General features: G+C 34.3%; 2 protein-coding genes across 6 annotated transcripts; both read left to right on the plus strand.

Annotated features, from left to right (window-relative positions):
* The first annotated feature begins 101 nt into the window (after window positions 1-101).
* Window positions 102-9,021, plus strand: LOC149691884 (sugar phosphate exchanger 3-like). 5 transcript variants are annotated; one of them, XM_089869352.1, is made up of 14 exons: window positions 102-229; window positions 2,244-2,391; window positions 4,596-4,704; window positions 4,770-4,862; window positions 4,937-5,020; window positions 5,092-5,237; window positions 5,819-5,915; window positions 5,997-6,081; window positions 6,170-6,333; window positions 6,906-7,073; window positions 7,155-7,230; window positions 7,301-7,500; window positions 7,583-7,648; window positions 8,369-9,021. In XM_089869352.1, the coding sequence occupies exons 2-14, from the start codon at window positions 2,246-2,248 to the stop codon at window positions 8,525-8,527; spliced, it is 1,593 nt and encodes a 530-aa protein (XP_089725478.1). In that variant the 5' UTR covers window positions 102-229; window positions 2,244-2,245; the 3' UTR covers window positions 8,528-9,021. The 5 variants fall into 5 exon arrangements, with proteins under 5 accessions (XP_089725478.1, XP_089725479.1, XP_089725477.1 ...); XM_089869353.1 differs by lacking the exon at window positions 102-229 and adding an exon at window positions 1,911-2,052; XM_089869351.1 differs by lacking the exon at window positions 102-229 and adding an exon at window positions 1,914-2,180.
* A 922-nt stretch (window positions 9,022-9,943) lies between these two features.
* LOC149691885 (uncharacterized) lies at window positions 9,944-14,140 on the plus strand. Its single transcript, XM_089869358.1, has 3 exons — window positions 9,944-10,228; window positions 10,312-10,664; window positions 10,751-14,140. The coding sequence occupies exons 2-3, from the start codon at window positions 10,437-10,439 to the stop codon at window positions 11,654-11,656; spliced, it is 1,134 nt and encodes a 377-aa protein (XP_089725484.1). The 5' UTR covers window positions 9,944-10,228; window positions 10,312-10,436; the 3' UTR covers window positions 11,657-14,140.
* The last annotated feature ends 226 nt before the right edge of the window (window positions 14,141-14,366 follow it).

Raw genomic sequence — 14,366 nt, forward strand, 5'->3', positions numbered from 1 at the left:
TTTTGTTTATGAATAAGATAAATAAATATAGAATAAGGTTTTATTAGTCGTATTTTATTATATATATATATATATATTTTTCTCTTTCCTTTTCGTTTAAGGAGAGAAGAGAAGTTTGGGACGTTTTTTTTCATAAACCGGAACTGATCCGTCGGTCTCTCTACGTCTTATCCAACCTCTTGGTTCAAAGTTTCTGTCTCTGACTGGGATGCCTTGAATGAACAACCACGTAAGCTATCTTCTCTCCAGTTTTCTTTCCCCTAGTTTCGCGCCTAGGACTATAGAGAAGCTCCGCTTTCTTGGATAGGGTAGGGTAGGCCTGTGGTTAGGTCCAGTTACTCCAAGCTGAAACCTTACCTACTAGCTAACTCATCAGGCCATGCTCAGTGCTGAGCGTCTAGGTTCTAGACTGAGGGGGAAAGGTTTAAGCAAAGCAAATCAAAGCCTACCTCCATGCGAGGAAAGTAGTTAGTTCTGGAATAGAAGGTAATGAATGTATTGCCACGGATGTTGGGTTGTTTTAGTCGTCGTTTGATTTTAGAACTACTCTGATTGGTTGGGAAGTTAGTATTGGAACTGTTCCTGAGTCCTAACTCATAATGGATTACGAATGAGTTTGATTGTAAAAATTATCGATTGTACCTTCTATTCCAGTACTGTTTTCTCTGTTTATGAAAGAGGATTAGGGCTATGGAAAACTAACGCCATCTAAAACTGTTGGCGGGAAGTATTTATGTATGGTTTCAATCGGAATATGCACCAAGGTGTAAGGATACTGACTTTGTCTTGACTCTTGATTTCTGGACCCGAACCCAATTCTAACTTCGAAACGTCGTTAACTACTATCGAAATCCACTGGTGGTTTTCGGTGCCCATATTGTCTTCTGATTAATGAAATATAAGACGTGGTTCTACTACGTCAACTAGGACTAGAGATAATGAAGGTTTAGAAATACAAAGAAATTCTTTATTTTCACTGGCTGGGGGACAAACGAACAACTCTGGAAAACAATAACACGTGAATAGCACGTGTATGTTCCAAATTATGTTTCTATGAGGACGCTTTTCAGATAAAACATTAATAGAAGTTTAGTTTAGACATATCTAGAAAACACAATTTGTTATTGTGTACTTCTGTACTGGTAGTCTTGACATAGTAACACGAAACATTTAGCGAAAGTAACCCATGAAATTATGTAATGTAATCAGAATCATTGAACTCTTGCATTTTAAAAGACGTGCTGATGGAATTTTTTAAGCTTTTTATCAGAAACAACGTCATAAGACGATTAAAGTTTTTTTAGATACGTGACATCTAACATGTGATTTTAGAGCTCTTTCGACCTGATTATGATAACCTCATTAGTTAAATTTGGGTGTCCTTGGTTGCCTAGTTGTTTAGCACATCCCATAGTTTATGTTTCAGTGAAACATAATGATGTTTCTAAACCAACTTGTTTGACAATCATTTCTTGAACTCTGACGAAGTTTAGTGATAAGATTCGGGGATTTTACTGAGGAATTTCTACCAAAGTTTCCAGAAATACCAGAAATATCTTAAAAGGGGGAGGCAACTCAGCTAGATTTTGAACCGTGAGAGTTGCAAATATACTCAGGATTAGTTTCTGTTTGTTTTTCTCTGATAATTAAAGAACAAACATCATTTTCGAAATTATCTCGAATATTTTTCTCCCCTTGGAGATACTAATGGCAGTACGTGTAAGCGTTCTATTATTTGTTACGCGTACAAGGCCAACTCGGTGCCATTTCTAGATTAATTTCAATAATTATCTGTTATCTTATCTAAGCGTGGTAACCGAAAAATACATGTTCAAATTTCATTTTTTTCGCCCCCTAGGGGTGGATTTATAGGAGCGATACGTCCGGCATTTTCTTAAACGTTATAAATAGTTTGACGGGAGAGGATCAGTCGGTTTAGTCGGCCGAAATTTCTGCTCTTTTTTTATTGGTTCATCTCTTGTGTCATAATGTATCCTCGCTCCTTGGCTTTTGCACTCCCCATCCGAGTTAAATGGAGGCGAAGAGTGTAGCGTTAGTTTCCGTTTTAACTTGATTAGATATTAGTAAAAGTTGTAGATATTATTTAATTTATCACGTTTTAAAGATCTAATCTCCGAATAATAAGTTTTCTTTTTATTGTCTAAATTCGGTAAATTATGGTAGGGGAGTAACGCGCTACGAAATAGGTAAAAAAAAAGTCATCATCGCACATCTTCTTCTAGCCATGGATTTCCAAAACGGTAGTAGCAGCGCGGAATCGTCATCTATCTCGCCAACTAGACCTATGAATAGACTTAACAATAACAAGCCTGCAGCCAAAGGAAAATGGACTCATTTTCATTTATCAGCATTCACGATCACCTTCTTAGCGTATGTATCATTTTTTTTATTAATATCTTATTTGTCGTATTGTTTTCCAAGTTCAAGGTGTAGCTATGTGTATATATAGTTACGTTGTGTCTCTAGGGGCGGGAGCTTACATCCTCCATGTTGTACAGTAATTAGGCTTAGGAATTACGTTCAGTTTAAACATATTGAAACATATTTAAGCATTGAAATGAGCGAAATATTACGTAATATGTTGTTCACGTTCCTTGGGAGTTTTCAAGAATAGCTCCCGGTGACGGATTTTAAAAATTTTTTTTTCTTCTGAAAGAGAAAAATGCGACAAAAATTATGGTGCAAAAATTTTTTGGGGCAAACAATTATTAAGGAAGATAGAGCTAGTTTTAATTTTAATTGCCCTGGGTAGAAGATGGCACAATTTATGCTATAAAAAATGTCGACTGCTTATTTTCGGCTAAACCTAACCCAACCCAACCGAACCTAACGTAACCTAACCTAACCCAACCTAACCTAACCACACCTAACCTAACCTAACCACACCTAACCACACCTAACCTAACCTAACCTAACCTAACCTAACCTAACCTAACCTAACCTAACCAAACCTAACCTAACCTAACCAAACCTAACCTAACCTAACTAAACCTAACCTAACCTAACCTAACCAAACCTAACCTAACCTAACCTAACCTAACCTAACCTAACCTAACCAAACCTAACCTAACCTAACCTAACCTAACCTAACCTAACCTAACCTAACCTAACCTAACCTAACCTAACCTAACCTAACCTAACCTAACCTAACCTAACCTAACCTAACCTAACCTAACCTAACCTAACCTAACCTAACCTAACCTAACCTAACCTAACCTAACCTAACCTAACCTAACCTAACCTAACCTAACCTAACCTAACCTAACCTAACCTAACCTAACCTAACCTAACCTAACCTAACCTAACCTAACCTAACCTAACCTAACCTAACCTAACCTAACCTAACCTAACCTAACCTAACCTAACCTAACCTAACCTAACCTAACCTAACCTAACCTAACCTAACCTAACCTAACCTAACCTAACCTAACCTAACCTAACCTAACCTAACCTAACCTAACCTAACCTAACCTAACCTAACCTAACCTAACCTAACCTAACCTAACCTAACCTAACCTAACCTAACCTAACCTAACCTAACCTAACCTAACCTAACCTAACCTAACCCAACCGAACCTAACGTAACCTAACCTAACCTAACCCAACCTAACCTAACCTAACCACACCTAACCACACCTAACCACACCTAACCACACCTAACCTAACCTAACCTAACCTAACCTAACCAAACCTAACCTAACCTAACCTAACCAAACCTAACCTAACCTAACCTAACCTAACCTAACCTAACCTAACCTAACCTAACCTAACCTAACCTAACCTAACCTAACCTAACCTAACCTAACCTAACCTAACCTAACCTAACCTAACCTAACCTAACCTAACCTAACCTAACCTAACCTAACCTAACCTAACCTAACCTAACCTAACCTAACCTAACCTAACCTAACCTAACCTAACCTAACCTAACCTAACCACACCTAACCACACCTAACCACACCTAACCTAACCTAACCTAACGTAACCTAACCTAACCTAACCTAACCTAACCTAACCACACCTAACCACACCTAACCACACCTAACCTAACCTAACCTAACCAAACCTAACCCAACCGAACCTAACCTAACCTAACCAAACCAAACCTAACCTAACCAAACCTAACCTAACCAACTGTAAACATGAACGTTTTGGAAAAGGTAATAAAAGTAAGGTAATATAGCTTAAATTGTGCTGTTTTCTGTCCAGAGCAATTAAAATTAAAACTAGCTGTATCTTCCTTAATAATTGTTTGCCCCAAAAAATTTTTGCACCATAATTTTTGTCGCATTTTTCTCTTTCAGAAGAAAAAAAAATTTTTAAAATCCGTTACCGGGAGCTATTCTTGAATTTAGCCCGTTCCTTATTAAAAGTAAATGTGTAAGTTTTTGGCGTTTAAATGACTCGTAAATGAGAAAGGTGTGATTGTAGTTAGCCCTTGGCGTGAATTGGGTGGGATCTGGGATGTGGAATGAATGATGGAAACTTGTCACTTTTGACATTTAAACAAAGAGCTCTGTATTTTTCGTAAATCTAAATGGAAAATGAAAATAGGTTAATTAATTTCTCGATAGATATGCCATGTTTCATGCCACACGTAAAACATTCAGCAATGTTAAGGGTACAATGTCTCAGGAATGGACACCTACCAATACTAGTCTTCCTTACATTTACGAATATGAAGTAATTACATAAACGAGGCTAATTTGCCTCGAATGATGATTAAAATGACATAATCAATCATTTAGAAATGGAATAGTCACGATCTTTTTAAAAATAAAGCGGAGGCCTCTTACTACTTTGGCATCTTAGATACTTTTTTCATGATAACCTATTCAACGGTAACATTTCCTATCCTTCTCTAACCACATAAAATCCAAACCTGTCTTAACGTTATTGTTACAAATTCATAAAGGGACTGTTTATCAGTGGTGCCTTAGGAGATCGGTTTGATCTGAGAAAAGTGTTAGCCTTTGGAATGTGGGGTTCGGCATTAGCTGTAAGTGTTAATAGATGTTTTGGGGATACTAGGGACTAACAATTAACGAATCTTGCGTGCAATTTTCAAAGGTATTTGGGTTTGGAACGGCGACGGAATGGTTAAACATCCATAACTACTATTTTTATATCTTCTTATGGATGTTGGCCGGGTTTTTACAATCTTGCGGTTGGCCTAGTGTTGTTGCTATCATTGGAAATTGGTTTGGGAAATCCAGGTTCGATACTAACACTTTATTAAATGGAGGGTGAAGTAGAAAATCAAGTGATTTTTTTATTGATTCTTCTACCAATCTTAAGACCAGTCTGCATAGTCAAACATTCAGGAAATAAATACAGTCTCCGAATGATTTTAAAATTCAAATTAGGTTCAGATTTTAAGGATAATTTTAAACAAGGACTGCCGACCAATCGCGTAACGCCCTGCCTTTTTATTAACAAAATTCTCGTGGCACGCTCCGTGTCTCGCGCCACGAATATCACGTCGCGCGCTTAATTTTATCAAATCTCGTGATAAATTTCATTCAACACGGAACGTGCCACGAGAATTTTGTTAACAAAAAGGCAGGGCGTTACGCGATTGGTCGGAGGTCCTTCTTTAAAATTTCGCTTAAAATCTGAACCCAATTTGAATTTTAAAATCATTCGGAATTGGTATTTCCTGAATGTTTCACTATGCAGACTGGTCTTATAATTGGTAGAAGAATCGATAAAAAATCACTTGATTTTCCACTTCACCCTCCCTTTAAATAGGATACTAGAGGTTTTTTTTTTATACTAAAGACGTTTTAAATTATAGTCGTGGACTTGTTATGGGATTCTGGGGGGCTTGCCCATCTGTTGGTAATATCATTGGGTCCTATACTGTTTCTGGAGTATTACATTATGGCTACGAGGTTCGATAAATTCAAAAATATGCCAAAATATCTTGTTAAAACTGAGATTAAAATTAAACTACGTAAAATTAAATTTTCTAGTACGCATTTCTTGTACCTGCAGCTATGATGTTTTCTTTTGGGGTTATTTGCTATTTTGGAATAGTTAGTTCCCCAATTGACGTTGGTATGTTTAAACATAACTTGATTAATTAATTTCAATAAAGGGGTTCTTTATTTTTTAATTAAAAATTATATAAAATTCATAAATCAAGGGCTTCCTGATGCTGAAGATGATGGTGAAGATGTTACAATAGCTTCCAAATTATTACGTAACATTGAATTAGAAAATTCTGATGAAGAAACTTTACCAGCTGTTTACGCTCAACCTAAAGCTATTGGATTTTTCCAAGCGTTTTTATTACCAGGAGTTTTACCTGTAAGTTGGAACATCATAGAAAACTTTGGTAAAACGGTAAATTAATGCCATGTAACAAAAACGTGATAGTATTTAAGCCTCAAAGGCATTAATTATCTTTCACGCGTTAATTAGAAATTGAATGAAGTCTTGCATCACACTCAAGGTTATTAAGGAATATTTTTTTTAGTTTCTTATCAAACTGGTTCTCAAATTTCTCTTGAGTTTCTAGACTTAGTATCTAATTAAAAAACTGATAAAATATTTAAGGATTTTTTTTTAATTTTATCAGTTGTTTTTAATCAATGCCGAAAATTGAGTCAGCATTGTTTTAATCATCTAAGATTGAGATGATTATTAAAAATTAATTTCAAATTTAGATTAGTAGTTGAAAATTAATTTCAAATTTAGATTAGTAGTTGAAAATTAATTTCAAATTTAGATTAGTAGTTGAAAATTAATTTCAAATTTTTGGATTAGTAGTTGAAAATTAATTTCAAATTTTTGGATTAGTAGTTGAAAATTAATTTCAAATTTTTGGATTAGTAGTTGAAAATTAATTTTTCCTTGTTTTTCTTTAATTTTATTTCTAGTATTCCGTGGCCTATGCTTGTTTAAAACTCGTCAACTATTCCTTTTTCTTCTGGTTGCCATTTTACCTTCAAAATGCCTATAATTGGTCGGAATCTGAAGCTGATAGTTTATCAACATGGTATGATGTAGGAGGAATTGTTGGTTCAATTATCGGTGGTTTAATTTCCGTAAGAATTAAGTTTATAAATCAAATTTATAATATAATATTAATTATAAATAATAATTAAATTTGTTTTGATTCAATTCAGGATCTGATTAAAACAAGATCTCCCGTTGTTGGTGCCATGTTGATCTGTGGTCCTCCATCCCTCTTTTTGTATAATGGTAAAATAGATATTAGATAGGTTGAATTAATTGAGGTTAAATTAATACTAATCATTTCGTTTTTAATTAGCATCACCCGCTAATAAATTGATCAACGCCTTGTTGATGATTTTAATTGGTTTCTTCATTGGTGGAGCTGCTAATTTAATCAGTACAACTATAGCTGCGGATTTAGGAAAACAAAAGGAATTTAGCGATAATAAAGAAGCCTTAGCCACTGTTACTGGTATTGTTGATGGTACAGGTAGCGCTGGAGCAGCTGTTGGACAGGTATTAACTTTATTTAAACTTTTAATTAAATAATTAATTAATTTAAAAATTCAAAATTAATTTTTGATTTTTTTTTTTTAAGCTTCTTATTCCGGTTATTCAAAATTCCATTGGTTGGAAATACGTATTTTATCTATTTATGCTCATGGTAAGAATAATTAAAATTAAAATCCGCCCCAAGATGACTGCTAGGAATTAGCCTTATTCCTGATCAGCGCCACCTACCTATAGCGGCGACTTTGAGAACTACTGTAATCGGCAAGCCAATCAGATGTCGCTAAAATCTGGTGACGTCACTGACAGGCACTCTCGTGGTCTTACCAAAAATTACGTCACCAGATTTTAGCGACATCTGGTTGGCTTGACGATTACAGTAGTTCTCAAAGTCGCCGCTATGGGTAGCTGGCGCTGATCAGGAATAAGGCTAATTGTGATATTAGCCTGCTTCATCATTATTCCCTTGCCAAGGCTTAGCAGCATCCATCATTTTCTCCCCAGGGCTGTACATAAGCACTAGTTAAGAGTACATATGCATATTTAAAGAAATGCCCTAACTACTAAAATAAATAATAATAGCAATCTGGGGGTTTATTACTCAACATTTCTAGTAAATATTTGGCCTAAATATTATTTTTAACCCCCACTAGTTAGTGACAATTGAGATAGAAGCGGATAGAAGGGCTTAACGATTAATAAAAATATTCTTTTGTACAGCCCTTTTTTTCCCTTGCCAAGGCTTAGCATTTATCCTTGCCAAGGCTTAGCACTCTTAATTTTTGTGCCTTGCATAGTATTTATCTTGGGCTTAAAAATTAATATTAAAGGCTTACTCTAAAAATAATAATTATTATTTTTCTTATTGTTTTAGATGATTTTAACGCTGGTCTGTATTATAAAAATAGTTACCAAGGATACAATAGACGCATACCGTCGATTTGGTGTCTGGAGGAGTGACCGTAGAATAAGATTAGGTACAGATATTGAAGATAACGCTCCTTTAATCAATGCTAGTGGAGCCAGTTTTTAATATACCTTATCAGTTTAAACTAAAAAAAACGATATTAATAATTAATTAATAATAAGACTATTTTTAAAACTTTTTTAAAAGAAAGTTAAGTTGGCTAAGTTTTTTGGGAAATGATAATTAATTATATTCCTAAAATTACGTTATACAATTTTTACAGGACTTCAATTGCCTTAAAACAAAAACTAAAAAAACACTAAATTCTTCCAAATTTTTATCAAAAAACAAAAATCTTTTGGACTTTTTGAACTTTTTCTATCAAGGAAATCTTTGAAATCTTTATTCCTAAAAACTTTCCAACCTCTACTCCATTTTTCTTTCTTTTACTAATATCTGGTTAAGTAAAAACTTAAAAACTACAGGAAACTTTTAATTAATTTTAATTAATGTTAATTAAAATTAAAGCTTTAAAAGACTTATAACGACTAAAACCAAAATGTTGTATAAAGAAAAAAAGATAAGACTTATTTTTATATTAAAAATTAAAATTTTATTGATTCTTATGGATTATTTACAGAAATAGGGACTTGGCAATTCGGGCTTAACTCCGCCCCCAGTGCCATTATGGTATGGTTTTTTAACAGAAAGAAAGCTGTATAAGCCCCTCCTCCTGGTATGTTTTTTCAGCACTAGTGGAAGGTAGCCTGACGTTACATGACGTAGTACTGCCAAGTCCCTATCCTATTAATTTAAATTTTAGGTTGCAGTCTTGGTTTGATTCCTGAAAAACAGATTAAAATTAGGCCTAAAATAGACATTTGATTTACCCGCCTTATTCTGATACTCTCATTGGTTGATTCAGGTCACGTGCCTGAAACTAAAGGAGTAATAGGGACTTGGCAATTCAGGCTTAACTCCGCCCCCAGCGCCAGCCATTATGGTATGTTTTTTTTTAACAGAATGAAAGCTAAATAAGCCTCTCCTGGTATGTTTTTTAGCACTAGTGGAAGGTAGCCTGACGTTGCATGACGTAGTACTGCCAAGTCCCTATCCTATTAATTTAAATTTTAGGTTGCAGTCTCGGTTTGATTCCGTGAAAAACTGAAAACGGATTAAAATTAGGCCTAAAATATACATTTGATTTACCCGCCTTTAATCTGATACTTTCATTGGTTGATTCAGGTCACGTGCCTGAAACTATGGGAGGGAGACCTCCCAGAGTCCCAGAGCGATGGCCAGGCTGGGAAATAGCACACTTCCTCTGGTCCAAAACCAGTTTATTAATTGCTTGGACTAGTTTTTTAATTCAAGAAGTGGGGGTTACTGGTCCTCGGGACCAGTTTATTAATTTCAAATCTATTGGAGAGCAAAGGCTGGGACCAGTCCGGAGACCAGTAAATGATTCCAGACACTAGGGGGTCACTGGTCCAAAGGAGTAGTTTAAAAAATATCCTTATTTCCCAGCAGGCTGGGAAATAGCACACTTCCTCTGGTCCAAAACCAGTTTATTAATTGCTTGGACTAGTTTTTTAATTCAAGAAGTGGGGGTTACTGGTCCTCGGGACCAGTTTATTAATTGCAAATCTATTGGAGAGCAAAGGCTGGGACCAGTCCGGAGACCAGTAAATTATTTCAGACACTAGGGGGTCACTGGTCCAAAGGACTAGTTTAAAAAATATCCTTATTTCCCAGCCTGTTTCCCAGCCTGGCGATGGCCATTTTTAAAGAGCTGTCAAAAACAAGGTAAACAACGAAACGAAACAGGTTTGTGCAAGAAATTTAAACATTATTCATAAACTATTTATTTACTTTGCCAAGTTTTAATTATTTTATCTTTATATTTACAGCTAATCCTTAATAAAGTCGCCATAAATTGGCGAAGTTAATTTAGGCCTAACTGTTCTTCCGAGTTGTAGATTTATTGGCCAAGGCTTAAGTTTGCATATTATTTTAGAATTAGCTTGAAAAAATCATGACAGATACGAAAAATTGCCCTTGTTCTTTCAAGTTGGTCTTACAATTCGCCAATTCAATTATTTTAATCTTGGTCCTGGTCACCCAGGGTTCCATTCTCGACTATTATCTCATTTTACATAATGGCGGTACATCTGGATGGTATTTTTGGTTTTTGGCTGATTTGTTAGTATTGATATCGTTCATGGCATCTGTGGTCATAGCCTATCGCTTTTATAAGAAGAAGGTGAGATAATTTCAAACAAAAAAGGAAAAAACACGTCCCTAGCAATATTATCTCAACTCCGGAGCTCTTTCATTATCTTTTTTCAGGCAAGAATGAGGGAAGCGTTAAACTCTGGTCATAAATCAATAGCATTATCGATCAAATTACAACAAAATCCGCCAAATGGTCCCCCTAAACCCTTACCCAGAACGGGAATTCTCCCTTTAAGCTACGTAGTTTGGGTCTTTTACGTTACCTTATTGGTCGTTAAAATCATTTTACTTTTTAAAATGGAAATTGCTCAACATTTGGATGAAAAAACCACATTTGGGCCTCAACTTCTTAAAGTTGTAATTGGCATGTCTTCCGTTATATTCTTCCTCGTTGTTGAAAGTCACGGAGACGCGGAACCTCAATCTGATCGTTTAGCATTCATGCATTTATTGATAACAGTTACCGCTTTTGAGATTTTTGACAGTATCACTTTCTTGGGTATTTTATTGCCAAATCAATCGAGGGTTATTCTTCCTTACGCATTGGAAGACGTTATTTTAGGATTAGCTTGCGCGAATTTCTTCCTACCTGGCGTAGCGCTCTTCCAATTAAGCAAATGCGAATTTGGAGTTCGAGAAAAATCCCTCGGTATCTCATTGATTTATAAGGGACTTCATTTAATGCTTATAAATATACCTTATTTGGTTATACGTATTTATCTTTGGACCGTTTTCGACCATGATATTTCTCTCTTTCTCATGAAAAACATCATGGCCGTTGTCGTTCACGTTTTAACTTCCATCCCTGATATTAAACTTTGGCTAGAAATGAGGCGCGAAAGAATTATACAAAAGGAAGAAGTTCGGGCGAAAAAAGATGGGTTGGAGTTGAAAGTTATCGCTGGAAATGAATCTGATTCTGATAGGGAAAAGGGAAAAATGATTGTTGAAAATCAATTTGATGACGTTAATTTGAATGAAAATGAAGTTGATAAAGAACGAGAGAATTCGAGACTTTAAAAACTTGTTTAAAGGGAGGGTGAAGTAGAAAATCAAGTGATTTTTTATCGATTCTTCTACTAAATATAAGACCAGTCTGCATAAAGAAACATTCAGGAAATACCAGCTCCGAATGATTTTAAAATTCAAATTAGGTTCAGATTTTAAGGATAATTTTAAAGAAGGACCTCCGACCAATCGCGTAACGCCCTGCCTTTTTATTAACAAAATTCTCGTGGCACGTTCCATGCCGAATGAAATTTAGCGCGAGATTTGATAAAATTAGGCGCGCGACGTGACAATCGTGGCGCGAGACACGGAGCATGCGTGCCACGAGAATTTTGTTAATATAAAGGCAGGGCGTTACGCGATTGGTCAGAGGGGCTTCTTTAAAATTATCCTTCAAATCTGAACCTAATTTGAATTTTAAAATCATTCTGAGGTATTTCCTGAATGTTTCACTATGCAGACTGGTCTTAGAATTAGTAGAAGAATCGATAAAAAAATCACTTGATTTTCCACTTCACCCTCCCTTTAAGTCTGATGGAAGAATTAATTAATTAAGATCTTGAGGGTGTTAGATGCCAAAATAATGTATTATACTTCTTCATCTTATTGTTATTATTTTTATATCAACGTTATCTCAATTAGTGTTCGTTCGTTCGTTTGTTTGTTTGTTACGCTTACGTCATCATTATTATTACGCGAATATTTTTAGCCAGCAGGAAACTTCACTTCGTTTTAAGTTTTAAAGGGATAAAGAATTTCAAAATGTCTTGTCTTGTCTTATCTTATCTCAACTTACGTTGATATTATCACTCATAAAAAAAAACAAACCATAACCAAACACACTATACTATACCTATACCAAAGAGCAGCCTTATATGCGCATTTATCATAATATTTAAACTAAATACGATCAAATGTTTCCTAAACAAATATTATATTACGACTTTTTAATATTTAAATTAAATACTATAATTAATTAATAATATTAATTTAATTAACAAAAAGTACAAAAAAAAAGACTTACTACGAAGCCATGTAGTAAAATATACTATAAGTTGCAACATAAGTTTATAAGATATGTTCCATAAGTGTGTCACTCGTTAATGAGAGCTTGTCATGAAGTGACGTAGGTGAAACGTCATAGATTCTTGTAAAGCGACGCGTAGCGAGGCCTTGTCAAAGGCTTAGTACAGACTAAAGAGGAGGATGGACTGCAAAACCGAGTGTAGTCAATTCTCACGTCGTTCTTGAACTAGCTCTCATTAAGCCTCTAACATTACGAAGTATGGGTAGTGACATACTTATGGAACATATCTTATAAACTTATGGTTGCAATCTTACACGAAAAAATGACAAAAAGTTATAAAGGAAACTTTATTAAAATAGTTAATTAAATTTAAAAAACACTAATTAATTTTTAATTAGGGTTATCTATATCTCCTTAATTAAAAAAAAAATGCCATATTTTAATCACCCTTATTGAACCACTAATTTTTAATTGTTTTATTGCCATTATCGTTCCTAATTTTTAAGTGTGTAAACCGGAAAAAACCTGATCCAAAATCACGAGTTATTTCTGCAAAAAAAAAAAAAAGACCGAAGAGTAAACTTTTCCGTTGTTAAGATGTTTTTTTAAGTCTTATACGTCTTTCAGAAACCAGATACTTGTATTTTAAACAATGCTATGATAAGCGGAGGTTAAACGGTCCTTTTTAAATTTAATTTCAATGAATATAAATAATTATCTTTGAACAAACATCTCTTCTATATATCAGGACATAAAACTTCAGCCAAAACCGAGTCGAGTGAAGTTTTATATGAAAAATGAATGATTCATTTCTTTGAGAATTGATAACGATAGAAATTTTGCTACTACACTCGCTACAAAATTTCTTTAGATAAAGCGTTTGAAAAGGGCTTTTTTCTTGCTTAGATGTTTCAGAATTTGGCCCCTTTTAAGACTGCAAAGCTGTTAAATTAAACAAAATTGACTGGCCAAATTTTAAATTAAAGTAATAGGGATAATATATTAGCTTCCAAAAAAACGTGTCTCTAACCCTTTAGAAAACATAAAGAATTACCGTCCGATCTCGCCAAAAAAATACCGCACGCGATTTTAACATCAATTAATATCTTAATTAGAATTAGGGGAAAATTAATTAATATAAGTGTTGAAGTTAATATTTTAATTTTTCAATTTGAGTTTATACTACTGTCAAAAGCGGTAGTTTACTAGTTAGTTGTATTTTTGGTTAAGGGTTAATTTTGACATACAAATTTTTGCTCATATGATCTATTTCAAGTATGAATTGAATTTTATGATACTACATTTTTAAAATTTTATTATCAATTATGCTTTGAATGATATTTTTTAACTGTGATTCATGAAAAAGTGTCAAATGTACAAATTTTGGCTCCCAATTTTACTCTCACGTGTGTTGTACAACTTGTATTATTGCGATGTGATTAAGTAAAAAAAAGTTAATTATCTTCAAAGTTATAAGCCTAAATCATATTGTCTTCAAAGTTATGAGCTTAAATCATATTATCTTCAAAGTTATAAGCCTGAAGCTAATTAATCTTCAAAGTTATAAGCCTAAAGCAAATTATCTTCAAAGTTATGAGCCTGAAGTTACTTATCTTCAAAGTTATAAGCCTGAAGTTGATTATCTTCAAAGTTATAAGCCTGAAGTTAATTATCTTCAAAGTTATAAGCCTAAAT

Source organism: Phalangium opilio, unplaced genomic scaffold (assembly GCF_054372755.1).
Source record: "Phalangium opilio isolate 3A_F unplaced genomic scaffold, DU_Popi_V2 ptg000025l_1, whole genome shotgun sequence".
Classification (NCBI taxonomy): domain Eukaryota; kingdom Metazoa; phylum Arthropoda; class Arachnida; order Opiliones; family Phalangiidae; genus Phalangium; species Phalangium opilio.

Coding starts and splice junctions, on each gene's coding strand:
- LOC149691884 (XM_089869352.1), top strand. CDS start 2,246: ATGGATTTCCAAAACGGTAGTAGCAGCGCGGAATCGTCATCTATCTCG. Junction 6,082..6,169: donor TAGTTCCCCAATTGACGTTG/GTATGTTTAAAC, acceptor TCATAAATCAAG/GGCTTCCTGATGCTGAAGAT. Junction 7,649..8,368: donor TTTATCTATTTATGCTCATG/GTAAGAATAATT, acceptor TTATTGTTTTAG/ATGATTTTAACGCTGGTCTG.
- LOC149691885 (XM_089869358.1), top strand. CDS start 10,437: ATGACAGATACGAAAAATTGCCCTTGTTCTTTCAAGTTGGTCTTACAA. Junction 10,665..10,750: donor ATCGCTTTTATAAGAAGAAG/GTGAGATAATTT, acceptor ATCTTTTTTCAG/GCAAGAATGAGGGAAGCGTT.